The sequence below is a fragment of the Castor canadensis genome, chromosome 1, assembly GCF_047511655.1.
Source record: "Castor canadensis chromosome 1, mCasCan1.hap1v2, whole genome shotgun sequence".
NCBI classification, from domain to species: domain Eukaryota; kingdom Metazoa; phylum Chordata; class Mammalia; order Rodentia; family Castoridae; genus Castor; species Castor canadensis.
In genome coordinates this window covers 9410750-9437401 of record NC_133386.1, presented here as the reverse complement: position 1 = coordinate 9437401, position 26652 = coordinate 9410750, and the positions used below count along the sequence as shown (strand labels likewise).

Below are 26652 nucleotides of genomic sequence, written 5' to 3'. Positions count from 1 at the left end.
ATACGTGACTACTGGAAAATTTTGTCTAAATATAATGATCTTACTATATATTCTGGCTTTTTTGCTTTTGGTTTGGTTTATAAATATTTGATGCTAGGGCCTGAACCCAAAGCCTCACACAAGCTGGACACTAAGATACACCCTCTGGCCCTACATTCTGTTTCATAATCTTTGTTTTCATTCAGTATTACACTGCCGTCTTTGCAGGTTGGTAGATACATGTACATCCTTAAATTGGTCTTACCGTCAGTACCACTAGGTGGCGTGGTTTCTGTCTGTGTTCCATTAAAATATTTGTTGGAGTGAATGAACAACTACCATTAGTGCCCCCAGAATTTTCCTAAATAAGATACTCAAGGGATGCCGAGTTCACTTCCTTTAGAATAATTGTTAGTTAATCCTTATCTCAACCAGCAAAACCCCTTGTTCCTTCCTATTATTGCTTATGCTCTCTCTACAACAAAATTAGAGATAAGGGCAAAATAGTTTCTGCCGGGTTTTGAGGGGGTGGGGAGGAGAGGGAGGGGGCGGAGTGGGAGGTAAGGGAGGGGGTGGGGGCAGGGGGGAGAAAGGACCCAAGCCTTGTATGCACATATGAATAATAAAAGAAAAAAAAAAGAATAATTGCAGTTAAAATTCACAAAGAATTGAGGAGGAAAAGAATCAAAGTTAAAATATAAATGGCAGACTTCTAAGCAGTTCATTAAAAATCAGAATCCAGCCTATTTGAAGACTTAATTTTGTTGAAGGGCAGTTGCTATCACGGAAGAGACATGGTTCTGTTTGGTGTGTGTCTCTCTGACAACATTGCTTGTCCTCCTCGTGTGACTGACAGCTCTCTCTGCCCCCAGAGAACAGAAGTGCGATGCTGTGGGGAAATTCACCAAGGCCATGGATGATGGTGTGAAGGAGCTGCTGACCGTGGGGCAGGAGCACTGGAAGCGCTGCACAGGGCGTAAGTGCCACTCTTCACGACTCAGCTGTTGTGTGACTTGATCTTTGTGGGGACCCTGTCCCACCCCCAGAAGTGACCATGATGAACTGCAGTAGTGTCACTCCCATATGCTTGGCCCAACCTCATTTTGCTACTGTAATTGAAAACCGTAATTGACCTTATCATAGCCAAATCAAGAAATCTCATAATGCTGGTTTAAATTTAAATTCTGGTTATTTGGGGTTTTATAATATGTGGATAGTTAAATGTTTGCATGTTTAGAGGGTCCTGGGAGTATTTTTAATCTTAACATTTTATTTTATTTTTGAGACAGAGACTTGCCATGTAGCCCTGATCCTCCTGCCTCAGCCTCCCAAGTGCTAGGCTTACAGGCATGCACCACTATGCCTGGTTCATGATTTTGCTTTTTAATCTTATCCATGTGGTGAGATGTGGTATGTTTGGCTAAATTCATAATTTTTAGGAAAAAACAGTATTATCAGATGGGACACACAGGCTAGGTCACCTCTCAGGAGGGATGATTGGTGAGCTACGGTTCTACCCTCTCTTCCCAGGCTCTAACAACTTCCTCTTTCCCTGTCCTTCATGTGCAGACTGTCATGCTGTTGAGCCTTTTTTTTTTTTTTTTCCTGTATCCCCAGAATTAGGCAGCTGTGCTGTCAAATAGCCCAGGATAGAGCAGCACAGTCAAGAATCCAATGACACTGTTCTCTGAGTATAAATAAGACGGCTAAGGTGTAGCTCAGTGGCAGAGCACCTGCCTGGCATGGTGAGGCCCTGACACCAACATCATAAAATAAATAAGTTAGTTAATTACTTATTAACTAATTAAATTTAAAAATTACAAATTCAGTTTTTAAAGTAATGAATTCATTTTAATTTTAAACTTCTACAGGGCCATCCTAACAAATCTTAAATTTATGTGTTTTAAGTGACCGCAGATCTTACAGTCATACTTCTTGAGGTCATCATGCAAACCTGGATTATGGTTTTGCTTACAGAATCAAATCCCTTATTTCTGATGCCTGCCAGCTCCATTCTTACATAATCCATAGACCAAACTTACAGGGAATACTGACTCAAGGCTGCTTGTTAGGGGTAGAAGAGAAAGATTGAGACCTTTGTGTAGGATATAACTTCTCTCACAAATTTGATTTTAAAAATTTCTAATCCATAAAGTGAAAATTCTGTGTGGTAGAGTACATAATGAGTGTCTTTAACCCCAGGGAAAGGCAAAAAGTACAGTCAGTACAAAAGAGTAAGCAAGGTATTAAAGAACAGAGTTAATGAAGTTTGGATTCAGGTGTCCTGATAATCTGTAACTTAGATCAAGCAGAGGTTCTTTGGAAAGGCCACAGGTACCCTTTAGGGCACCAAGTGCAAATGCAAGAGCACTGTCTGAAATTCAGGAACTTCTCCGGAGGTACTCCAGAATGACCCTAGAATCGTAGAGTGTGAGCACCCTAGGTAGGAACCTTAGTAGCGAGTCATCTCGTACTGGCGAGGAAACAAACACACCTCTCCTCTCTGAGCCCATTTTTCACCTCACTTTGTTCTTTGAGCTTCTGTTTGGTTGGTTTTGGTTTACATGTGACCTTGGACACATCAGTTACTGGCAGCAGCTTATATTCCTAGCCCTCCAAATGGAGATGGTGTCTCTGTGTCTGCTAGACAAGATTATTGTAATGACCAAGTTGTGTGAACAGGTTTTACAAGCTAGGAATCTTCCAAATTCCATTCAGTGAAGGAGTATACAAGGTGGTTGATCATAATAGCATCCATCATTAATTGAGCAACAATTTGAAATGACAGTTGATTAAAGAAATGACAAATTGAAAACTCATTTTGCATTAACATTTTATTAAAAGAAGATGAATTCTTTTCGATCACCTCAAATGTCTTTTACTATGAAGTAATCACCATTTTAAAAAAAACAGTTGAATCTCATTTCAGTCTTCTTAGAGGACTAGTTAATAATTTATTCTTTCTTCTTTTTCAGCATTACCAAAGGAATATCAGAAGATAGGAAAAGCCTTACAGAGCTTAGCAACAGTGTTTAGTTCTAGCGGTTATCAAGGTACGTGTTTGTTTGCTTATAATATTTTTATTTTTAATGAGCACACAATAATTATACATATTTATGGATTATAGTACGATATGTCAATACTTGTATGCAGCATGGACTGATCATATTGGGGTGATAGCATTTCCCTCTCCTTGTCATTTCTCTGTATCTGCAGCCTTCAAGCACCTCTCTTTTAGTTCTTAAAATATGTAATAGTCCATTATGAACTATAGTCGCTCTGTTGTGCTATAGAACACTAGAATTTATTCCTCCTAATGAACTTTCCCCTGCTCGTCCTACCTCCTCGTAATCATTGTTCTGTCCTCTTCTACTTTGAAATCTATTCTTCTGGCTTTCACATTTGAGAGAGAACATGCCTTTACTGTCTTGTCTAAACCTGTCATCTCTTCAGGATCTTACAGGCAAACAATAACCTTGTGCATTTCCTTGACAAGGCTGCACACACACACAGGATTTTGCAGTCTCACCTTTGACTTTGGAGAAAAGTGGAGGGTAGTTATCACACTTGTATTTTCTTGCCAGCCTGTTTACCTTCCTTTGCTCTCAGATATAGCTCTTGTTTAAATGTAGCAAGTTTCTGTGGAGAGTAGCACTCTCCCTTCATCTCTCTGCCAAATTCTGTCAGGTTTTATCGTTAAGAAGGCAAAGGGGAAAAAAGGCCAGATTTCATCAAGTCTCTTTGAAGAAATGACGTCTGAAGTCTTTCCTTAAAGCACATTGTTTTTAGTATATCTCATAAGTGAATATCTTGTGTGGGAGTTAGAGTTCCTTGTACTTACACATTGGCAACACTTGCAAGTGTTCCTTAGGAAAAGGGAAATGTTTTTGTCAGCTGGGTGACAGGTGTTAAATTTGAGTACAGGAAGCTGCCTTATTTGTGGATTTATTACATGCAGTTTTGACCAAGCACAATCAAAAAACATTCCGCCCTGCATAACCCAGCTCAGTTGATGCAGAGAAGCTCTAGGGAGGCCTCCGTTGCCATCATTTGTGTCAAGCTCTACTCATGCTGAGCATTTGCAGCTTTTCCTCAATATCATTTCCTAGAACCATGTATCCACGCAGATACCAAGGGCCTACTGCATCTCCCATCACTTATAGAAATGATAGAATTGGTGCTTCACCAGGGTGTCGATCCTGGTACTCAGCAAAGACAAGACAGTTTCTGAATATTTTAAGGAATAAGAAATTGTCACCAAAATGTAAGATTTGGGGTCGCATGCATGAATAGTTCTCATGGGCCTGGCTTGCCTGTGCCTTATGAACACTTACAGACTGAAAGGTACCTAGGAGATGTGGTCTAGATGAGGAACCTGAGCCTCTATGACAGAAGCACCTTGGCCTGGGTGACAGGTGGTTGATGGAAGCACCAGGACTAGAACTGGAGCCATTGTTTGGGTCCACGTGGGTGTCCAGGCACCCTTTCACCTTCAGGGTTCTGTGGTAAGTGCATAGGATGAAAACGTTTGTTCTAGAGTCTCCAGGAAGTCACTAGTTGGCCCCCATCCTTATGTGTCAAACTCACCTGTAGCCTAGGGTGGCAGAGCTCTCCCCTTTCAGAATGTGGTTGATTTGGATTCTTTCATTTGTACAGTGCTTCAGTGATACTTAAGGAAAAGTATGACTTTTTTACTTTATTTGGTATTTTCTTATGTCAAGAGCAGTGGTCTCTTGTGTAGTGCACATCCTAACTGGAAGTGAAAGCCTAACAATTATCCTAGTAATTTTAGAGCTAGGCACTAGGTTATAATACACATGCCCAGATTTGGGAGTTACATGGAAAACTGAGAAATCATTCAGATCTAAATTATACAATTTTAAAATATTAGCTCACTTTGTCCAAGGGAACAACTTTAGCAATTCTGAAGGAGATGAGGGTGTCTCACCACTCACTAGATATGATGCTGGTAACAGAGGGTGCAGAAGATTGACCAAATGCCTTGAAAAGAGACTGGATGTGATGATACATGCCTGTAGTCCCAGCTATTCAGAGGTGGTGATTGGGAAGATTGTATTTCAAGGCCAGCATGAGCAAAAAGTTAATGAAACTCCCATCTCAACAAAAAAGCAGGGCATAATGGTGCACACCTGTCATCCCAGCCATACAGGAAACATAAATGAGAGGATCACGTCTGTGGCTGGCCCAGGCAAGAAGCATGGAGATTCTACCTTAAAAATAACTAAAACCAAAAGGGATATGGGGATGGCTCAAGTGGAAGCCCTGAGTTCAAATCATAGAACTGTAACACCGCCCCCCCCCAAAAAAAAAAGCTCTTGAAAAGAGAAGACTTGGCAATGTGGGAAATGATTTCCAAAGAAGTTCTTTCAGAAGCTTTACACTGCAGACATATCTATTCACATACTGTCATTGTCTTTAAAATAGAGCAGAATCCAATACCTTCAAAAAGATCAGGTTTTCTCCAGAGTTTTATACTCTGTGTAATTTTAGCCTGAAGTAACATAGAGGAAAGGAAATGTAAAGAGCGGTGTGAGGAAAGGAAGAAACAGCAGTAGGTTGAGGCCACCGCAGAGCTAGTGGACACCTAGCTGGAAGGTACGCAGCGAGAGAGGTGACCAGTCAAACACTGTGCCTGCCCGCAGGTGTTCTTCCCTTTAATCCTTCAGAGTGCTGCAAGCTGCCTAGTGAGCCCTCCTACTTTCTGTACTGTCATCTGTCCGTACGTTATTGGATACCCCTGTACGTGGCACTTCTTCTAGTATTAAAAATACACGCTCTAACGTTTTTATGTTAAACATCATTCAATTTACTAAAGTTATTAGTTTTTAAAGAACCATTCAAGTTCCTATTAACTAGCTTCTCCCATTAAAGAACAATGGAGGTCACTACTGTTGAGTACTGTGTTTTAGAGCAGTGCTTATATGATGTGGTGTTGCAATCATGCAAATCATTCCATTAAATATTACTGTCACTGTCCCTTTAGCAGTAAATGAGATAACATTGGAATAATGCAAAGACTGTTAGTGTGACCCCTGCCAAACTCATGAAATACTTTACATTCTATGGCTTAGCATATGGCAATAAGTCAATAAATAATCTTAAATTTTTATCTTTGGAGGAAGACAGGGACAGATATAGAAACCAGACTTCTGATAGCATCTGGTTTTATGGATTTGATTTTGAAACTGTGTGAATGTTTTACACAATTATTAGAAAACAAATTTAAAACACAATGGAGGGAAAAGTCCCTTATAACCAAAAAGCAGAATCACACACATGACCACATACACCAAGGTGAAGACATGACCCATGGAGAGGAATTTTCTCAAATCCCCTTCAAACAGCATTGGTTGTTCATTCCTGCTAGCAGATGCCTGAAGGTAGAAAGACTGCAAAATGATTTTAGTCATTTTCACTAATCGTGTAATTAGCAATATAATATTGATATTCTAAAACTATTTTATATAATATAAGGTAAAGCAAAGATAATACTGTTGTTAGCAATTAGGATTTGTAAAATAAAAACTTTTTTAAATCAAGAAAACCCTTACAGTCCTAAGTTTGAATTGGAAGTATTGGCATGAGCTCATTATGTGTTTGCCTCTGTTAAAAAAAAGTTACAATTTGTCCTGAAAAGGCCTAGAGACAGTTAACCCATCCAGTAGTAAGAAGCATCTCCTAGTACCACACCACATCCCAGCAGAATGCTCTTGGCTCCTCTCAGAAGAACACAGGTGCCAGTTTTAGAGCCTTGCATAGGCCAATGGAAGAGAATTGGAGCATTAGTGAAAGTAATAATTGCTGTGGAATGAAGCATGTCAAATATATCTAAATCCAGAACTGTAAAGGTACTTTAAAAGTTAATCTTGCCTGTATAGCTATCCTTATCTCAACCAGCAAAAACCCTTGGTCCTTCCTATTATTGCTTATACTCTCCCTTCAACAAAATTAGAAATAAGGGAAAAATAGTTTCTGCTGGGTAGCGAGGGATAGGGGGGGTGGTAAGGGAGGGAGCGGGGGAAGGGGGGAGAAATGACCCAAGCATTGTATGCACATAACAAAATAAAAATTAAAAAAATAAATAAATAAAATAAAAGTTAATCTCGGCTACCTTTGGAAGATGGTGGGGATCAATTTATTATTCTGATACTATTAAGGAATCAAGCTGGACATGATGACTCACTTGTATAATCCTAGCTACTTGTGAGTCACAGATCAGGAAGATCACAGTTCAAGGGCAGCCCAGACACAAGTTCATGAGACACCATCTCAACCAGTAAGAAGCTGGGCGTGGTGGCTCATACCTTTCATCCCAGCTATGTGGGAATCATAAATAGGATTGCAGTCCAGGCCAGCCCAGGCATAAAAATGAGACCCTTGTCTCAAAAATAAAGCAAAAAGGGTTGGCGGAGTGGCTCAAAATGTTAAGGCACAAGGCCCTGAGTTCAAACACCAGTACTACAAAAAAGAAAAAAGAATGATAGAAGAGGAATAGCACCACTAAGTAGAAACTATTGGAAACTGTATCTTCTGGATCTGGTCAACCACTATGTGAGGACATGGCAGAGACAGAGGAACGTGTAAGCATCACTACAGAGATGTGGTTGGTGACACTGAGTGTGGGGGATAAGGCACATGACCCATGTTCCTCAACACTCCACAAGAAGGAAGTTTGCAAGAAATAAAAACTGTAGGAAGAAGAACCCACAGAAAAATATAACATATATCTCCTGTCTGCCACATGAACCTTCCTTGTATCCTGCTTCAAACAGCCAGCCTGCCCTGAGATGCCAGAGGCTTACACGCTGGCAGTGTATACAGCAATGGTCTTCTCCTAGGTGTCCAGTGGTAGTGCCCTTATTTTCTAAAGGGTCTTTATCTTTTGTGGATGAAGGTTGTATGTCCCGCGAAAGGGGAGGTAGGGAGTAGAGAGATAGACCAGTTGCGGGGGTGTGGGGGGGGGTGGTCTGATGAGGAGTCATGAGACATTCTCACTTGTTCTGAAAATTTATATAATAAAACTTGCCCATAAAACATGTACTAAAAATCTAAAAATTATTTTAATAGAAAAAATGCAAGAAAAATATTCATAACTTTTAGCCACTGACAAGACTGTGATCTTTTTTTCAGGTGAAACAGACCTCAATAATGCAATAACAGAAGCAGGGAAGACTTACGAAGAAATTGCCAGTCTTGTGGCAGAGCAGGTACTCACATAAGCACACAATCCTAATTAAGATCATATGCTTTCCAATCCACATATTTAATTTAAAACCTATTTTAAGATAGAGCCAAATAGATATCCTTTTCTTTACTGTTCCTGTGTACCTTTGCTAATTGTGTTAGGTGAGAATGTTTCTCAGAATGTGTCATCAAGACCTGAAAGAGGTTGGGGCTGTAGCTCAGTGCCTGCTTAGTACTTGTGAGGCCCTGGGTTCAATCTCCAGCACTAAAAAAAAAGAAACCTAAATGACTGTTTACTTGGCATCTCTGATCCGCTCTTAGCCATCAAGGGGTTAGGGGTTATAATGTAGGCAGGAGAACACTGGCTCGGGTCTTCTTGGACAGTTGCTTAGCTTCTCTGAGCCTGTGTTTCCTTACCTGTTATGTGGTCTTGGTAGTACCTACTTTATCTGGTTACTAGGATTTAAAAAAAAAAAAAACAATGCTGGGGGGCAGGTTATAGCTCAGTTGTAGAGCACCTGCGTAGCAAGCATGATGTTCTGAGTTCAAACTCCAGTACTACCAAAACAAAAACAATACCTGCCACAATTCCCAGCCCAGGGGAGTCTTTACTAGACCCATTTCAGTTCTTTTTACAGATAACAATAAGTTCCCTTAAGGGGAATAATCATAATAAGCTGTCTTAAATCCCTAAATTTAAAAATATAAATAAATTCAGATGACTTCTTGAAATAATGTGTTAATATATGAACACACATGTACACACAATAATGTGGTTAGTATCTACATTGCTGATACTTAAAAAATAATACTTTTTAGAACTGTAACATAGATGTCAAAAATAATAATTCAGCAAAAATGGAAAAAAATTAAAGTTGCCACTTCAGGATTAACAGGGTTTTAGATAATATCTTTATATTCTCTGCTAAAATATAACAACGTCCGCTTTGTAAACATACATTATTGACTAATTTTTTCCCTCATAGTGTTGTGTTTCAGACCACCTCAAAAAAACCTAATTTTATAAATCAATCTAAAAAATTGTGTAATAGTCTATCATTTTCTTTACAGCATATCATTTGGAGTCTACTCATCTTGGAGATTGTTTTCTTTTAGGAAAACTGGTCTAAGCCCAACCCCAGTTATTCAGTATCGTACAAGAGGGTTTGGTTATCATACTTCCACATCCTAGTTCTTTTCCTTGATTTTCTGAACTCCTCTGCCACTGACAGCCAGCTTATGTCTTGTAGCCAAAAAAGGACCTTCATTTCCTGATGGAGTGCAATCATGAGTACAAAGGCTTTCTCGGCTGCTTCCCAGACATCATTGGTGCTCACAAGGTAATGGCCACAGTGTTCATGAGAGAGGGTACAGGTGAATCCTGGCAGATGTGCACAGTCCTGGTTATTGTTTTATTTACTTTTTTTTTTTATTGTGCTGGGGGTACATCGTGGCATTTACGAAAGGTCTTACAATATATCAAATATATCATACTTGAATTCACCACCTCCATCATTCTTTATCCCCTCTCCCCTCATTCCTAGAATAGTTTCAAGAGTCTCATTTTTCCATCTATATACATGTGTATATGGTATTTGCACTATATTTATCCTCCTACACCCTTTCCATACATCCTCCCCACCACACACTGGTACCAACCTCCCAGACAGGACCTGTTGGCATAATTGTTTTAAATGCTCAGTGTTGTGTTGTTTTGGGGGGACAGGGTCTTGTTGCATAGCCCAGGCTGGCCTTGAACTCCAGATCCTCCTGCCTCAGCCCAAGTGCTGGGATTACAGGCAGCTTAGATGTTCATCTTTATCAATGAAAAAGAAGCTGTAATTCCCACTATGAAGGTTTTTAAACTATTTTAAAATTGGTTTTGGAGTATCATCACATTTTAATTCAGGTTCATTTTTCTCTTGCTTTTTCAAAATCTGTTACCTTAGTCATGAGTATTTGGCATGTGGTACTCTGGTATATTGGGATGTCCTTGGATTTGTTAGAGAAGTCTTCATAAAGGGCTGGTCTGTGATCTAACAATGTGGGCATGTTTGCTTTATATGCAATGTTTGCATGTATGTTTGCTTTATAATTTAAGCACCATGAAGGGGTGCATAGGTAAATGAACCTTGTATGACTTCAGATAACTTAATATAGAACCCAAAACAGTTACCTTCTCGTAGGAATTTATACCAGCAAGTTAGAGTTCTAGGCATGGAGCCTAATTATGCAGAAAAGATATAGTTTTCCTTTGCAGACGGCCCTAATCAACTAGCAGTGGATGCTACGGAAGCAGATTATACAACTACTTCTTTCTCAGCATAAATTTGAGTCAGTGCCTCTTACAAAAATCAAAGTAAAGGCAAGCCTTACAGTTGGCACATTCAAACACCAACTCATAAAAACTCCATTTTATAATAAAAAAGAGACACATTGCATTGTACCTAATCACATGACTTTCTGAACCTATGGGATGCCTGTTTTCTTATTTTATACCACTCTTAGAAATATTTGAGAGACCATGTGCTATTTGGTTTTCTCTTCTGTTGTAGCATAAAGCTGAAACTTTCGGTTAGTTACATTTATCAAGCAGTCTTTTGGTTTCCAAGAGACTTGAAGGAAATTGAATTTAGACGTTTTCCTCTTTTCTTTTTTGTTGCCATGTTTTCTTGTTAGGGCCAAGTCAGTTACAGAATATATAAGCATTACTGTATTGTATGTATATATGTGTGTATGTGTGTATTGCAATATGGGGAATTGAACCCAAGGTCTCATGAATACTAGGCATGTGCTCTACCACTTGAGCCCTGCCCCCTCTGCCCCTTTCTGTTCATTTCTGTTTTTGAGACCAGGTCTCCCTACCTTTATCCCTGCTGACCTCAAATGAGATCCTTATGCTTCTACCTCCCTAGTAACTGTGATTACAAGCCTGAGCCAGGCCCTGCGGCATTGTTATATTTGTAAACTAATGACTAATCCTTTTGTTTTATCTTAGTAATACTGTTGCATTTTATATTTCACAGGGAGCAATAGAAAAAGTGAAAGAAAGTGATAAGCTAGTTGCAACTAGTAAAATCACCCCACAAGAGAAACAGACTATGGTAAAGCGCGTGGGCACCATGTCTTATGCTTTGCAAGGTAAGAAAAGGGGTCAGGAGTAGCAAAGTCAACGCTTCCCTTTCTAGAAGACCAAATGTGAGCAACAGTCAAATAAATAAGAATCAATTTAAAATACCTTCTTTAGCCCTTTGCTTGCAGGATCACAATGTCAATGAAAATCTGTAATATTTCTTTTTGCACACATGTACTTGTTATAGCAGTGAATGACAGCTTGATTAAACCTGTACATTTTGTTACTTCTTTGAGCTCTTGAAGATTCCTTTTGTAGTCCTTAATGTCGTAATGCTCTATTAAAATTCCAGAGTTTGGCTCTTAGCAGTCTGCAACTCTCATGCCTCAGGACCTGGAATGTAAAGGGGATTTTGTAGGGATCAATAGGCATAGTTTGACTATTCATAAGAGAAGACATTAGTTAATTTTCAGAGATTTGAGTGTGTTTGAGCAGATAGCAGCAGTAAATGGCTGTTCCTGGGTTTGGGTGGATGGGTGGCTTGCACATGCCTAGGCAGATGAAGAAAGATGTCCACCACTGAAGAGTTCAGTTCCTTTTTCTAGCCTCTTTCTAGGGCGATATGCTGAGAACTGGCCCTTTGCCAAATGCAGCCAAATTAGGTCCACTTAATGAGTTTCACCTAAGAGAGAAGACAGCTGTTGCTGTTTAAAATCTTGGGGGAAACTGATCGCTGTGCTGGTTTTATTGTAGCTGAGATGAATCACTTCCACAGTAACCGGATCTACGATTACAACAGTGTCATCCGCCTCTACCTGGAGCAGCAAGTGCAGTTCTATGAAACAGTAAGTGGCCCCTCCTATTCCTTTCGGCCATATAAAGTTAATGTTTGTAATCTTTAATCCTAAGTAATACATCAAAGGAGGCTAAATTTTTAAAAAAATCTTTATAAATTCCATCTGCCCTTTCTTTTTGAGTACCACGGGCTCTAAGGGCTTCTTCTGAGGAAGAGGCCTCTCCTCCTTCCCAGCTTCTCTGTGCCCCTGTGCACAGGGACAGTACTGAATGTGATGAGGTCACCTTGCCGCTCTGGAGGCTGCATCCTCTCAGCTGGGAAAGGAAAAACCAAACACTTCCTTTGTTCGTGACCCAGGTTCTCACAGTTAGCAAACAAGTCTCTGCAGGAAAGGCAAAGAGAGCATGAAACCCTAAATATTTCATTCAGAAAACTTAAACTTGAACAACTCTATTTTGTGGTGTTTTTGTTTAACAGAGTATATGGAGAACAGATCTGTAAATGATTCAGCTGTCTAAAGATGAGCTCTGTAGCTTTGTAACAACTACCTGGGGCCTGGCTTGCTCATTCTGGCCAACCAGTCCATGGAATTCCCTCCTGTGTATTCTCTCAGCTTGCATCCCTGCATATGTGACCTTTGGGCTGCACTCTGCCAAAACACCTGTCCTCAGTGATAAATTCTTGAAAGGAAGCTGATTCATCCTTAATGCATATTTGTGAATTGTGCATTTGAAACAATTGGCTTGGGAGACAAGCTTGTAAGAACTCACTTAAGCAGCATTCTCCCTCACAGTATGGGGGTCTCTGTCCTTTAACTGAACGCTTTTTCATAAATTGGTGCCATTAGGTCTTTGCCTTTCAACATGTATTAGATTGCATTTGTTTCAGAAAATTAGATTATACTTGTAATCTAATCAGAAAATTAGATTTGTTTCAGAAAATACTGGAAGGACAACTCTTGAAATTCTGATGTTGGTTTGTAAGAGTTTGTTATTAATGCTGTTATTAATGACATTGTAATTCAAAATACAAAATTGTTTTTACATAAATACAAGTGACCAATACAGTGTTGCCAGATTTTAGATTTAAGTTATGGCAGAGTACTCCTTAAATTGCTAAAATTTGTGTATTTGTTCATAGGGCAAACATGAATTGAGTCCATACCTCATATTTAGCTCCTCCTCCAAGTGTTTAGGAGCTGGGAATGAATATGACATCCGTGCCTTTGGTTGCACCTGGTGTCCTTAGGGGAGGCATAGGCACGTAAACAAAATTGCAGTGCATTGCATGCTCTGTGTATGTATTGTCCACACCCTGCATGGTAACAGAGCAAGGTGTACTCGGGGTGCCTTGACCTCCCAGGGAGCCTGCGGCCTTCATAATTACCCAGGAAAGAAAAGGACTGTGGGCAAGGGTGGTGACCTGAGCTGCTACACTCTGGAGGAAAAATAGCTGGTCTAGAAATGCACCCACAGGGCTGGGCTAATTGGGGACGGGAGCAGGGTTTCCTGTGGGCTGCCTCACTCCACAGTCAACAGTGCACTGTGGGGGAGGAGGGTCTCCAAGCAGTGCATCAGAAGAGACAGGAAGCATAGACTGGTGAAAGTGTCTGACAAGTTTGTAATGTTTAACTCATAGGAGTTGTAAATAGAGAATACTGTGAAGTCAGAACAAGAGTAATGTCTCAAAATTGCTTTGCTTTTTTGCCAGATTGCAGAAAAGCTGAGGCAGGCCCTCAGCCGCTTTCCTGTTATGTAGAACAGAATGGAACATGAAGAAAACTCCGAAGTGCTTCCTTCTAACTTGGGGCAATGCAATTCAAAGTATTTTTTTCCCTCTCCTAAGAAAACAAAAAAAGGAAGAAAACCAAAAAGAAATAGGAGTTTAAGAAACCTATTTTCTTTATTAGCCAGCATAAATGCTGTTATTTAGGGATGGTCTTCTTTGGTTCATTTCCACACTCATTATTTAAACCAAGGGAAATTGTCTCTATTTTTGGAAAATACTTAAGTTTATCAGGATTTTGGATGGAGAATTAGGGGATCTCCCCCCCACACTTGTATTTTACATAGAATCAAAATTTATACATTACCCATGATCTTCTAGTTCTTACCTAATATCAGATAATTAACTACTAAATGCTTTCTTAAAAATATGCCAGGATAAAGAAGTATGTTTGTATATTTTTATAATTCTCAGCCCTTTGGGGTTCCTGTCTGTTTGGAAAGTCTGCACACCCTTCAATGGCATAGCTATGACACAAGTGCTCACCTCTCAGGAGGAAAGAAGCAGAGAGTCTCCCAGGCTGTTCACGTCCTCGAGGTGCATGGCAGATAGGCCATCGCAGGTCTCTTTGGTGGTCACAGCCTGGCAGATGAGCAGGTCCACCTGGCCCCCAATGCCTGTTGGGTCGTTTTTCCTGTGCTGCTCTTAAATGATGATCAGTACTTTCTCTTTGCACTCCTTTCTAATCCCAGGTAAGGCATGTTTTATACTGGAAAGAATGAGTCAGAAACTTTTTTAAAAGTCAAACTTTTTAAAAACTTCTCCAGCTTTGCCTCCCGAGAGGATACCCATCCTGATTCCTATGCCCGGGAAGGCCTGGGGAAGGAGCATCCAGCTTCCTACAGTGCTTCCAGCCCCCCTGCTCTTAATCCCTCAGTTGTCAATAGACAGAAGAAGTGCTGGCAGTAGCCTGGCGTCCACTTACTCTGCAGTGTAGAGCAGCAGGCTTTCAGGTGTTCTCTCCAGGAATGAAATTGAGTTTAGCGCCTGTCCTCTCCACACTGCATGGGAAAGTTTAGGGTCTCAACTGGTGGTGACCTGAACTACATGCAGAAGCGTGCAGAGTGCAGAATGATGGTCATCCTGACCATCCTGGCCTTCAGGCAGAGTGTGCATCCTACTGCGTCAGCTAATGGCACAGGGTCACAGCTGCCAGCTTGAAATCTGGCCACTCTCACACTGTGTGTCCTGCAGGCGGCAGCTCTGCCTTCCACAGTGGCCTTACACCTGACCTACTGTGTTCATTTTCCTGACCTCATGATTACACTTTAGAAAGTCTGGGCCAGCATAAATAAACCAAAAACTAAGTGATGAGGAAATCAAATGAACATGAATGTGAGGACTTGGGCTTCAGTATCACGGGTTTTTGTTAATGGTTTATAAGTAATTTCCCCATTGATTTTTCTTTTATAAAATTCCATAGAATAATGTTTATGACACAGTCATTTAATATATGTACAAATTGTAAAGAATATGTATAAATATTTTACACAAATGTAAGAGCATGTAGAAGTCGACATATAAATAAATTGTTTAGAAAACTGTGCAGTACATTCTCAGTGCACTTTTTCCAGACACTTTTGGTGTTTTTGTGTATGATTGGTTTGTTGTTGTTATTTGTTTCTCCTTCTGGCTGCCAAAAAAGTCAAGTAATCACTTTCTCCCACAAACATTTCTCCTGACATGAATTAATCTTTAGTTCCTTAAGTCTGTTATCAGTCCTGGAAGCATGTCATAAGCTATAAGAAACAAATGCAGTTCTCCTGTGCCCTCCTCCCTGGTGTGATTTTTTTTTTTTCTTTTGAGGTACTGGGGTTTGAACCCAGGGCCTTGCATATAATTAGGCAGGTGCTCTACCACTTGAGCCACACCTCCAGACCTCCAGATGTGCTGATTTAATTATAGAAGGACTGGGCCAGGAAAATGGAAGTCTAAGAAGAAGGGATAACGTGAACACGCTGAACAATAATAGCTGATTGTGAACCAGGGAGAGTAAGAGAACTTGAAAGAAAATCAAAGATAATCCACTGGGTATTAGAACTGAGAGGATTCTCCTTCAGGTGAGAAGTTTTAATGATGTGGTGTAGATTTCATTCTCTAGGGTGGCTCTTATATGTTGATGTTTGATTTCTAAATACTTCAGATACCACAGAAAGAACTACTGTTATACCTTGTAACTTTTGCAAATCTTGACATTGGTCAAATAGCACATAAGTATTTGGAGAGAGGGAAAGTATGGTAGGAGAGAAGACCAGTCTATTTGTCAAGCAGGTAACACTGTTTGCCCCCAGGAATGGCAGTCCGAGGATGTCAACCCACCTCAAGGTTGGCAGGTGTCGGGATCGACATTCCCCACAGGTACTGGGTATAAAAAGGCTTTCCTCATACAGAGGAGAGATAGAGTCGTGGTCAGCTTCACTCATGGGCACCAGTTCCCCATGGCAGGAAGTGCCAGCATACACCTCTCTGCACTGCAAGGTAAGGACCCCATTTCTTCCCTCTTGGAGCAGAGCAGTGGGGTTGGCCAAGTGCCATATTGGACTCCTGCTGAAGAACAAAAATGCAGATCACACAACAGGAAAGATATTCCCAAGCACAGACAGGCCCAGCACAGGCCCTTATCCCTACATGAAGAAACATTCTGGTTGAGGCCACTGTCATGGGCCATGTGTGATTCCCTTTCCCAACATGATCAGTCCCATTGATCAGAGGAGATGAGGAGATCCGACCTAAAGGTGGGGAATTAAAGTACTGCAGTATATTTCTTAAAGTGGTAAAACTATAAAAACAAGAAAACAGGACACGTTGAGCACAATGACACACACCTGTAATCCTAGCTACTCAGGAGGCAGAGATTGGGAGGATCACAGTTCAAGACCAGCTTTGGAAGAAAGACCCCATCTCAACCAATAAATCTGGGATGTGGTGGCATGTGCCTGTCATCCCACCTACTCAGGAATCATAAGTAGAAGGATCACTGTCCAGGCCAGCATAGGTGAAAAAAAAGTCTAGACAATATTTGAAAAACACCTAAAGCAAAAAGTGCTGAAGGTGTGACTCAAATGGTAGAGCACTGCCTAGCAAGCTCAAATCTCAGTGCCACCAAACAAAAAAAAACAGGACAGAGCTTCATGGTGGGCCTTGTCTGCGTCATGCAAGGTGAAACAAGCTGTTCGCAAAAGGATGGCTACTATCCTCATTGCATCCAAGAGACAGAGAGAGAGTGGTCAGTCACAAGGTGGGACTGTGGGAGGAAGAAATGGAAAGTTACTGTTTCCTGGGAAGTTTCATTTACAGGTTTGCTGTTAACCGTTAGCAAGTGGGACCAGAGCAGCCTTTAAGTGTAGAATTTGTTTTGTCCTTACTAAAGATCTTGTCAAATGCGTTACCTAACCATGTCTTCAAACTCTGGCTGGGACTGTCCGTCCTGCATCCAGTCCTGGCCAGGGGTTCCGGGAATGTGTGGCCTGCTTATTGATTTTTGGGGATGCTGCTTCTGCTCTCCTGTGAATACATAGGACAACCTTCAGTCAGTGTCAAGGGGACTCCCCGCTCTTCTCAGAGCCCTCTAGGGGGATTGGTGCCGTTATGAAAGAGGCCGTGAGATACCGTTTGCGCCTGTGGTAGAGGACACAGCAAGAAATTGCCATCTACGTGACTTGTCAAAAAACATATTTGGGAACATATAATTGTCAGTGCTCCTCCCTCTGGCCCTTCCTTCCCATGACAGTGGAATTAAGTGTTGACATAAAAAGGCTGAACTAAAGTCACAGGGAGAAGAAAGAGATGGCAGTTTGCATGAGCAAGAAACAAGGTGCTATGCTGAACCCTGGAATTCAGATTTGTTATGCAGTGGGTGTTGTCTCACTTGTCCTAACTAATACATCCCTTTTTCTTTATCGAACTAGAATATGCACACACCCTGACCCTAAACAGATGTCTGAAAATGTGTTGGCTTAATGAAGCAGGAGGATTTGAAAACCATATGGAAACTTTTCAGTCCATCCTGACATGAAGAGCGGGAGGAAGCAAAACAAACATTGACAGAAGCAAATGATTCATTGTATTGAGATTGAAATCTTTCAGTGATGACTTTAAATTACTTCCAGTGGCTGGTAATTCACACACCTACACAGAGCATGGCACGTTAGCACACGTGGTGGGTTTGTGGCACAGCAGAAGCAGACACTGGTGAACTCTATCACTGCATGGCGTGTCTCAATCCTCTTAATGGCAAAGGACATTTCTTTGAAGTTAAGACTTACTTTCTAACCACCTTTAGAGGAAGTTGGACAGCAGCTTCTTGTAACTTCTAAAATAAGATTTCTTGTAGCAATGGCCTATATAATCCTGAAGGAGAAACAGGATTATGGATGACGCACAGACTGGAGGCAAACTATTCGTGTGCATTATTCTGCTCTTTTCCTGGGGAAAAGATTTGTACCTCTCATCAGATCCTTCAAGATTTAGGGCTGCTGCTTTAAGACAAAATCAGTGTCCATGCCCAGCCAAACCTTGATCTCCTTTGGTGTTACTGCTTTCTGTTCTTGGAATTGCTTCCCCTCCTCTTGCCTTTTTCTGACAGCACGGGGTTGAAGGAAAGTCATGGGCAGGGGCCGGGAGGGGTTGAGTACTTTGTCGTGTGTGGAGTCAGTTTCCCCTCAGCCCTCAAAGGTTCTGGCTGATGGCCCCAGGTCAGCAGTGGAAGTCTTTTCTGCTCAGGCTGACTGTGTGAGTGACAGCACACCCAAGACTTCCACACCTTTGGCTCAATGAGGGAGGCAAGGCAAGCAGCCCAGTGTGGGGGAGGAGAGGGTTCTGAGAGGCTGCCCCCTCCCCTAGCCAGTGCCACATGCAACTACAGATTTGAACTAGGGTTTGGGAAAGAAAACACAGGCATGGCAGAGGAGAGGAAAGGAAAGCAGAGAAGGCTTCACTGCTTCCTGCCCAGCCCAGCATTGAGGCAGAAAAAGCTTATTTAGCTGACTGAGCAAATCCCGAATGCAGTGGGAAAGCCCAGCTGTCCGGGCAGTGGAGTCTGAAGAGGGAGGGAGTGAGTCACTGCTTGCAGCAGCTGCAGAAACTAAGTCACCCACTGGTCCCGGGGGTTCCAGGCAGGCCACCTCATGCAGCTGGTGTTTAATTTGTAAATATGCCTACAGACACCAACCTCAGGGCATTTTTATATACAGAGCGTGGGTGGCTGAGAATCAAACCTAATACCCCCTGTAGCCAGGGTTCTTTAGGGAGCCAGAGAAGGCAGGCCTCCTCAGGTGGAACTGAGCCAGCTGAGTGGACAATGGCCTTTCCCTTTAGCGGTGCCCACTAAGCCCTGTTCAGTTCTGGGGTTTAAACAGCCACACAGCTTGATCCTGCAAAAGTGCCGTCATGTGTCATGTTTATCCAGCATTATCTACCACCCCACCTGCTTCTGGCACTCTTCCTGTGGCGATCTGCCGTGCATATGGTAATAAGTCAGCCTCCTGTTTCTGGAGCTTGTCGCAAAGACCAGTGACCTGTGCATGAGTCAGCAGCAAGTGAGGAAACCACCCTAGCCTGCTGAATTTGCCTATGCCACGGTAGGAAAACAAGTTCTCTCAAATACATCAAGAGTGAAGCCAGAAGCCAGGCGCTAGTGGCTCATACCTGTAATCCTAGCTACTTGGAAGCTGAGATTGGGAAGATCAAGGTTCAAGGCCAGCCCAGGCAAATAGTTGGTGAGAACCTATCTCCAAAATAACCTGAGAAAAATGGACTAGAGGTGTGGCTCAAGTGGTAGAGCAACTGCTTTGCAAAGCCCTGAGTTCAAACCCCATCCCTCTAAAAACAAAAAGAAAAAAAAAAGTGAAGCCCTGGGTGAGGAGCTGGCAGGCCTTGAGATGTCAGCAGTCCTAGCAGGGCCTCAACATCCTTCCAAGCAAATTGGAAGGAATTCCTGTCCTGTCCACGTCACTATGCTTGCCCTGGGAAGGAAATAAGTAACATATGGGAAAAATGAAAATAAGTTTATTTTAGTAAGAATAGCACGCATTATTCTTATGAGTTTGAAAAAGAGTTTTCAACTGAGTTTCTAAGACGGCACCAAGCCCTAAGCTAAAAGAACGAATCTGATAATCAGATCCTGGCTATGCTAGACAAGGCAGACTCTGCGGTCACCTAACCCAGCCTATTCATTTCCAGCCTCTTTCTGTCCACCTCAACTGAAGGAATTGGAGACTATCCACCAAGGCCATGTAACCACCATCATGGCCAAGGAATCTTTTTTTTTTTTTTTCATTTTTCTTTTATTATTCATATGTGCATACAAGGCTTGGTTTATTTCTCCCCCCTGCCCCCACCCCCTCCCTTACCACCCACTCCACCCCCTCCCGCTCCCCCCCTCAATACCCAGCAGAAACTATTTTGCCCTTATCTCTAATTTTGTTGTAGAGAGAGTATAGGCAATAATAGGAAGGAACAAGGGGTTTTGCTGGTTGAGATAAGGATAGCTATACAGGGCATTGACTCACATTGATTTCCTGTGCATGGGTGTTACCTTCTAGGTTAATTCTTTTTAATCTAACCTTTTCTCTAGTTCCTGGTCCCCTTTTCCTATTGGCCTCAGTTGCTTTAAGGTATCTGCTTTAGTTTCTCTGCATTAAGGGCAACAAATGCTAGCTAGTTTTTTAGGTGTCTTACCTATCCTCACCCCTCCCTTGTGTGCTCTCGCTTTTATCATGTGCTCATAGTCCAATCCCCTTGTTGTGTTTGCCCTTGATCTAATGTCCACATATGAGGGAGAACATACGATTTTTGGTCTTTTGAGCCAGGCTAACCTCACTCAGAATGATGTTCTCCAATTCCATCCATTTACCAGCGAATGATAACATTTCGTTCTTCTTCATGGCTGCATAAAATTCCATTGTGTATAGATACCACATTTTCTTAATCCATTCGTCAGTGGTTGGGCATCTTGGCTGTTTCCATAACTTGGCTATTGTGAATAGTGCCGCAATAAACATGGATGTGCAGGTGCCTCTGGAGTAACAGTCTTTTGGGTATATCCCCAAGAGTGGTATTGCTGGATCAAATGGTAGATCGATGTCCAGCTTTTTAAGTAGCCTCCAAATTTTTTTCCAGAGTGGTTGTACTAGTCTACATTCCCACCAACAGTGTAAGAGGGTTCCTTTTTCCCCGCATCCTCGCCAACACCTGTTGTTGGTGTTGTTGCTGATGATGGCTATTCTAACAGGGGTGAGGTGGAATCTTAGTGTGGTTTTAATTTGCATTTCCTTTATTGCTAGAGATGGTGAGCATTTTTTCATGTGTTTTCTGGCCATTTGAATTTCTTCTTTTGAGAAAGTTCTGTTTAGTTCACATGCCCATTTCTTTATTGGTTCATTAGTTTTGGGAGAATTTAGTTTTTTAAGTTCCCTGTATATTCTGGTTATCAGTCCTTTGTCTGATGTATAATTGGCAAATATTTTCTCCCACTCTGTGGGTGTTCTGTTCAGTTTAGAGACCATTTCTTTTGATGAACAGAAGCTTTTTAGTTTTATGAGGTCCCATTTATCTATGCTATCTCTTAGTTGCTGTGCTGCTGGGGTTTCGTTGAGAAAGTTCTTACCTATACCTACTAACTCCAGAGTATTTCCTACTCTTTCTTGTATCAACTTAAGAGTTTGGGGTCTGATATTAAGATCCTTGATCCATTTTGAGTTAATCTTGGTATAGGGTGATATACATGGATCTAGTTTCAGTTTTTTGCAGACTCCTAACCAGTTTTCCCAGCAGTTTTTGTTGAAGAGGCTGCTATTTCTCCATCGTATATTTTTAGCTCCTTTGTCAAAGATAAGTTGCTTATAGTTGTGTGGCTTCATATCTGGATCCTCTATTCTGTTCCACTGGTCTTCATGTCTGTTTTTGTGCCAGTACCATGCTGTTTTTATTATTATTGCTTTGTAATATAGTTTGAAGTCAGGTATTGTGATACCTCCTGCATTGTTCTTTTGACTGAGTATTGATGGCCAAGGAATCTTCAGTGGAAATTTGTCTTTAGTGCTTTCGCTTTTTCCTTATAGAAGGGACAAATTCAACTGACTTTATGTCCTGTCTTTGTCCTACCTTGAACATCAGTGAGATCCCTCAATCTGAAGCAGCTGCTTTTAACCATAAACAAAAAGCCATCATGCTAAGGAAAGGCAAAAGAAAGAAGGAGCTCACTGGGATCCTTGGTGGCATTGCTGGGTGGCTGCCCCAGTCCTGCATGGTCCTGAAGGTTCTTGTTGATCTAAGACTTTAAAAGTCGCTGTGTTGGTTCACACCTGTAATTCCAGCACTTAAGAAGCTGAGGCAGGAGGATGTTGAGTTCAAGATCAGCCTGGCTACATAACAAGACTGTCTCAAAAAAAAAAAAAAAAACGATAATTGAGTTTTCTGTTACTTTCAGCCAGTTCCACAGTGCAGCTTATACATTGGCTATGAAGTTACAAGATTTATAAATATGTTACAGGCTACAATATGTTTAAACTTAAATTGATTTTATTCAAAAGGGAATCACCATGTAGTAATTGGCAGCTTCACTTTACTTTTCAAAACTTTTTGGTGAAGCAAATTTTAGAATTTTAAAATTTCTATTTAAACACACATTAAAAACAGCATTGTATAATGACTCCTTTCTCACATAGTCATGAATTGGGGTCAGCGCTCAGCTACTGTTTGCCCCCCTACTGGAATGGGAGCTGGTCCTCAGCACCCCTCTAGTGCTAGAAAGGACTTCTGGATGTTGAACCAAAACTTACCCCTCTGTAACTTTTCTGCTGTTCTGGAGTGGCAAGTGTCCAGGCCTTTTTATAAAACACTTCGTGGTATTTTTTTTAATGTATGAATCTCGTAACCCAATCAGAAGAGGGCAGTTTCTGGGGAAGGATTAAAGACAGGAAAGAGTTAGGTTGCTCCTCCCCTGAATGGGAGCATTGTGGAGGGTGGGGGGTACCCCCTGTGCAGGGAAACCCTGGGAAGGCTTGGTAGCTGTGACCCCCCTCCCCATCCCCTGTTGCTCGATCTGCCAGCTTTTGTGCCAAGGGTGCATTGTCAGAGGCCCTACCAATCTTCCTCAGGTGACTGTTAGGGAACAGCCAGATTCCAGTCTGGAAACATCTTGTCCCCAGCGGGTTCTCCCTGAATGGAGCACCATTCTGCTAATGACAAGGACAGCTTGCTGTTCCTGGTTTGGGAAGCCCCCCACCTGTGTCAGGTGTGCTTTCAGTTGTTTTGCCAGCTGTGAAGTCCAACTGCCAGTCTAGCACCTCTGTGGGGGAGCTTGTCATTGGCTGCAGAAGAGAACTAGGCTCCCTGGTCTCAGAGTGACAGGTGCCCACATCAGCCATATTCTCTGTCATTCCACCCAACCAACAGGTTTGTTGACTTTCAGGAATAGACCAGGAAGAAAGGAGGCACCAGGACCTGGGGCCAGAGGACCTCACCACTGTTTGAAGGGTGGTCTAGAGCAGCCAAGCACATGCTGGTGGGGGTTTAATTTGTGTCTGGGGAACCCTTGACCCCTGGCTGACTTGGTGCCATCTTGAGAGATCACAGTCTGGAGGGCTGTGCTGCTTGGAAAGCCCTGAGACCCATCTTAATTCATGTGTACCTGTGGGCATGGACTCATATTGGTGCTCATGGGCTGTTTTTACCAAAAGTAACGTAACAAATTTCCAAACCAACTGTTCTGTCAGTTGCTCTCCATCACCTGGCCTGATAGTCCACAGCCCCAGAAAAGCTTTCCAGGAACTGGGCTAAGTGACTTCAGTCCTCACCGCCATGACTTGAGGCTCCTCCTAACACCAATGAGGTGGGCTTTGCAAAGGCACAGCTGTCTCTGTGATGACGGACACCAGAAAGCCAGGAAGGGACTGTCTTGTTTTCCTCCCAGCTGGTAACTGTCTGCTCAGTCTGAGGGTGAACTCGTGTTGATCCTGGGCCTCAGGCTGCCTAAGACGAGAGCACAGAACACTACTTCTACGTGTCCGGCAACACCATTTTTTTCTTGTGTTACTAGTGCATCTGTTTTAGGGTTTGGATTCTAACTTACGGAATGAAAGACCAAGACCCAACCCAGCCAAGTTGCTGTTTACCCAGTATCCACTTCACAGGCTCAGTCTCCTACCCAGCTCTGATGCAGGTGTTCACGCCCCATTCAGTTCTTCATGCTCACTGAACACCCGACACTGTCAGTCCACCTGGGGATTCTGCAGCTGGGGCCAGCAAGACAGCGGGGAGACACATTGCAGCAATAGCTCGTACTTAAAACGGCCTGTTGCACATAAGCCTTTGGCAGTTGTCACTGCGCCTCATTCTCATCACCATGCAAAAGATGATTTACTTAAAAGATGATGTTTACTTAACATCCCAAGATATTAAGTAAATTGCCAAAGATGGAAAGGGTAAACTCAGGATGCCAACCTGGCTGCCCGGCTGCAGAAGCCCCCTGTGGGATTCTGTCTGGCAAAAGCAACCCAGTAAAGCACAGATCCATGGATGCTTGCAGAGCTAAGCTTTGGGAAGGAGAAGAAGAGGATGGTGTGGTAGGGGAACAGAGTGGCAAGTCACCTGTAGGTTGAGGAAAGAAAACTGGGAAGGACTCAACCAGTGGAACATGGTTCGTGGAAACTGGGCAAAGGGGTGTCCTGAGTCAGGACTTAGCACAGTCACCAAGCCAGGGTGGTATACGTGGAATACGGCAGTGGAAGGGAGAGTGAGGAAGGTGGATGGGGGAACAGCAGGGCCAGGCAAGCCTCGTGAGAAGAGCAGGCCCTCCCCAAAGCCTGCTGCCCACAGCCCCATCTCACTGTGTGTGCCATGCAGGGAGGACCTTGGAAACAGGAGGCCAGTTGCCACCAGAGTCCAAGGAACAACAGGGTGGTGGTGATCAAGAAGAGAAACTACCCCACGTGAGACTGACTTATGTTGGGTTTAGAATTGATGCTCAGTGCCCAGGAGACAGCTCCAGTCTTATTTCCAACCCGCCTAAACAATACTCCCCCAAACTCCCATGATCCTACAGACTGGCTCCAACTAATCTCCAAGATCCCTGGAAAGAACCACAATGAGAAAGGGTGTAGTGTGGAGTTGTGTGAGAGTCGCTGGAATACATTTATATCCTGCTAGGAACCAGCTGGGAGAGGGGGAGAAATGGGGACAGGGTCCTTGGGAGAAGCAAATGAACAGGTGGATGAGGTGGAAGAAACAGGGATTTTGGAAGAAAATGGGGTAATTCTAGCATACTGGAAGATTCCATAATGGGAAAGTGAGGAAGTTTTTTTGTGGGCTGTAGGAAGCTGGAAAGCCTTGGAGGGGAAGAAAGGGAATAAGATGTATGAGGAAAGAGAAGGCTAAAGTCCTGGTTTTAGAGAAAATGAACTTAACCATAAAATTGTCCTGGGATGATCAGGCCATTCCTTTGTGAGATCATGGGGTCAAATTAGCAGGTGCCAGAACACCTACTGTGGTCCTTAAATTCTTTTTTCCACCAAGAAGCAAGGCTTCTTGAAAAAATGGTTGATTCTGAGACAGCAGCATAAAATGGGCAAGAAGAGGCACCACAAAAAAAAAAAAGGTATTTTCTAATTTATAAATCCATTTGAGTGAAAACTCTTACTAAAGTATAAAAATTAAATCATGACTAGTAGTACACTTAATGAAACTGTTTTAAGGAAAACAAACGTTGCATGAAATTGAAACCAGCCCCGAACATTGTGGGTCTCCTTGTTTTTTTTGTGTTCCACCTGAGTCAGGCCCTTCTTAGCGATTATGTCCAACATACCACCACATTTCTGAAGCAGGGAAACTGGATGACATCCCAAGACAAACAAGGCTAGTGAGAGCAGTGGAAGGAGTGGGCATGAGGGGCCATTCCAGGAATCAGAGTTTCCCTGGGAGACAGGGAGGAAGGGCACTGTCATCACATCCTTTTAGTAATCAAAAGTTGACAACTAGAGGGAAAGGTCAAACGGGCTATAAAAACACTCACTACTTGTGTCCCCACCCGTTCTCTGAGATTGCTCCCGTAAAGGTCAGTCAGCTATGACCTTCACACAGCTAAATCCAGAGGACACTGCATAGTCCTCATGTTTTGTGCCCCATCACAGCCTTGGCCATCACTGACCCATGGCTTGAAACACTCATTTCCCCTTGGATTCCTGATGCTGTTGGCTGTCCTCCAACTTCCCTGGACCTCCTGGCCTGACCTTTGCTGGAGCCTCTTCCTCTGCCTCAGGTCTTCATGGCAGAACTCTTGAACTCAGGTTGGGCTTCTTCCCCTTTCTCACCTTGTGAACCTGACCTTAGCTGAGCACTAAGCCCTGGTAAAAGCACTCAGGCTCAAGACTTTAAATACTGTTTTGCTGTGGTCAAAGAAAAACAAAGACGGCGGCCATATCCAGTTATACCCAACCAGTAGCCATAACCATGTAACCAAACCTAAGTCTTCCCAATTCCCTCACACACTAGCCCCTATCATAAGCCACAAAGAGTAAGCCTATGTCCTTGTCAGTATCAGTCAATGAAATGAAACCAACCAGCTCTACTTGCTTAAACAGCTCTACTTGCTTATAAAGAATGTTACTCTTTAATAGCCAATCATCAAACTGTCAGATCCCTCTTCCTTATGCTTTACAGTCCGTGCCATTTCTGTAATGAAGGGACTTTTTGACACTTTGGGCTGCTGGTCTCCCAATTAGCAAATTGTTTTTATGTATACACACTAAACTGCAAAAATTCAAAGTTGGATCTGATTTTATTTTGGACACTGATGCTTCCATACTTACATCTCTAT

The 26652-nt window shown here is 42.4% G+C and overlaps 1 protein-coding gene across 4 annotated transcripts in view; it reads left to right on the top strand.

Annotated features, from left to right (window-relative positions):
- The window catches only part of Snx9 (sorting nexin 9), a 97515-nt gene extending 82131 nt beyond the window's left edge, over positions 1-15384 (top strand). For all 4 annotated transcript variants that reach the window (XM_020156870.2, XM_074071593.1, XM_074071578.1 and 1 more), the window contains 7 exons: positions 852-955; positions 2955-3032; positions 8131-8207; positions 9435-9524; positions 11211-11325; positions 12011-12102; positions 13764-15384. In XM_020156870.2, coding sequence (XP_020012459.1) covers positions 852-955; positions 2955-3032; positions 8131-8207; positions 9435-9524; positions 11211-11325; positions 12011-12102; positions 13764-13811 — 604 coding nt within the window. In that variant the 3' untranslated portion in view covers positions 13812-15384. The remainder of the gene's footprint in view (positions 1-851; positions 956-2954; positions 3033-8130; positions 8208-9434; positions 9525-11210; positions 11326-12010; positions 12103-13763) is intronic.
- The last annotated feature ends 11268 nt before the right edge of the window (positions 15385-26652 follow it).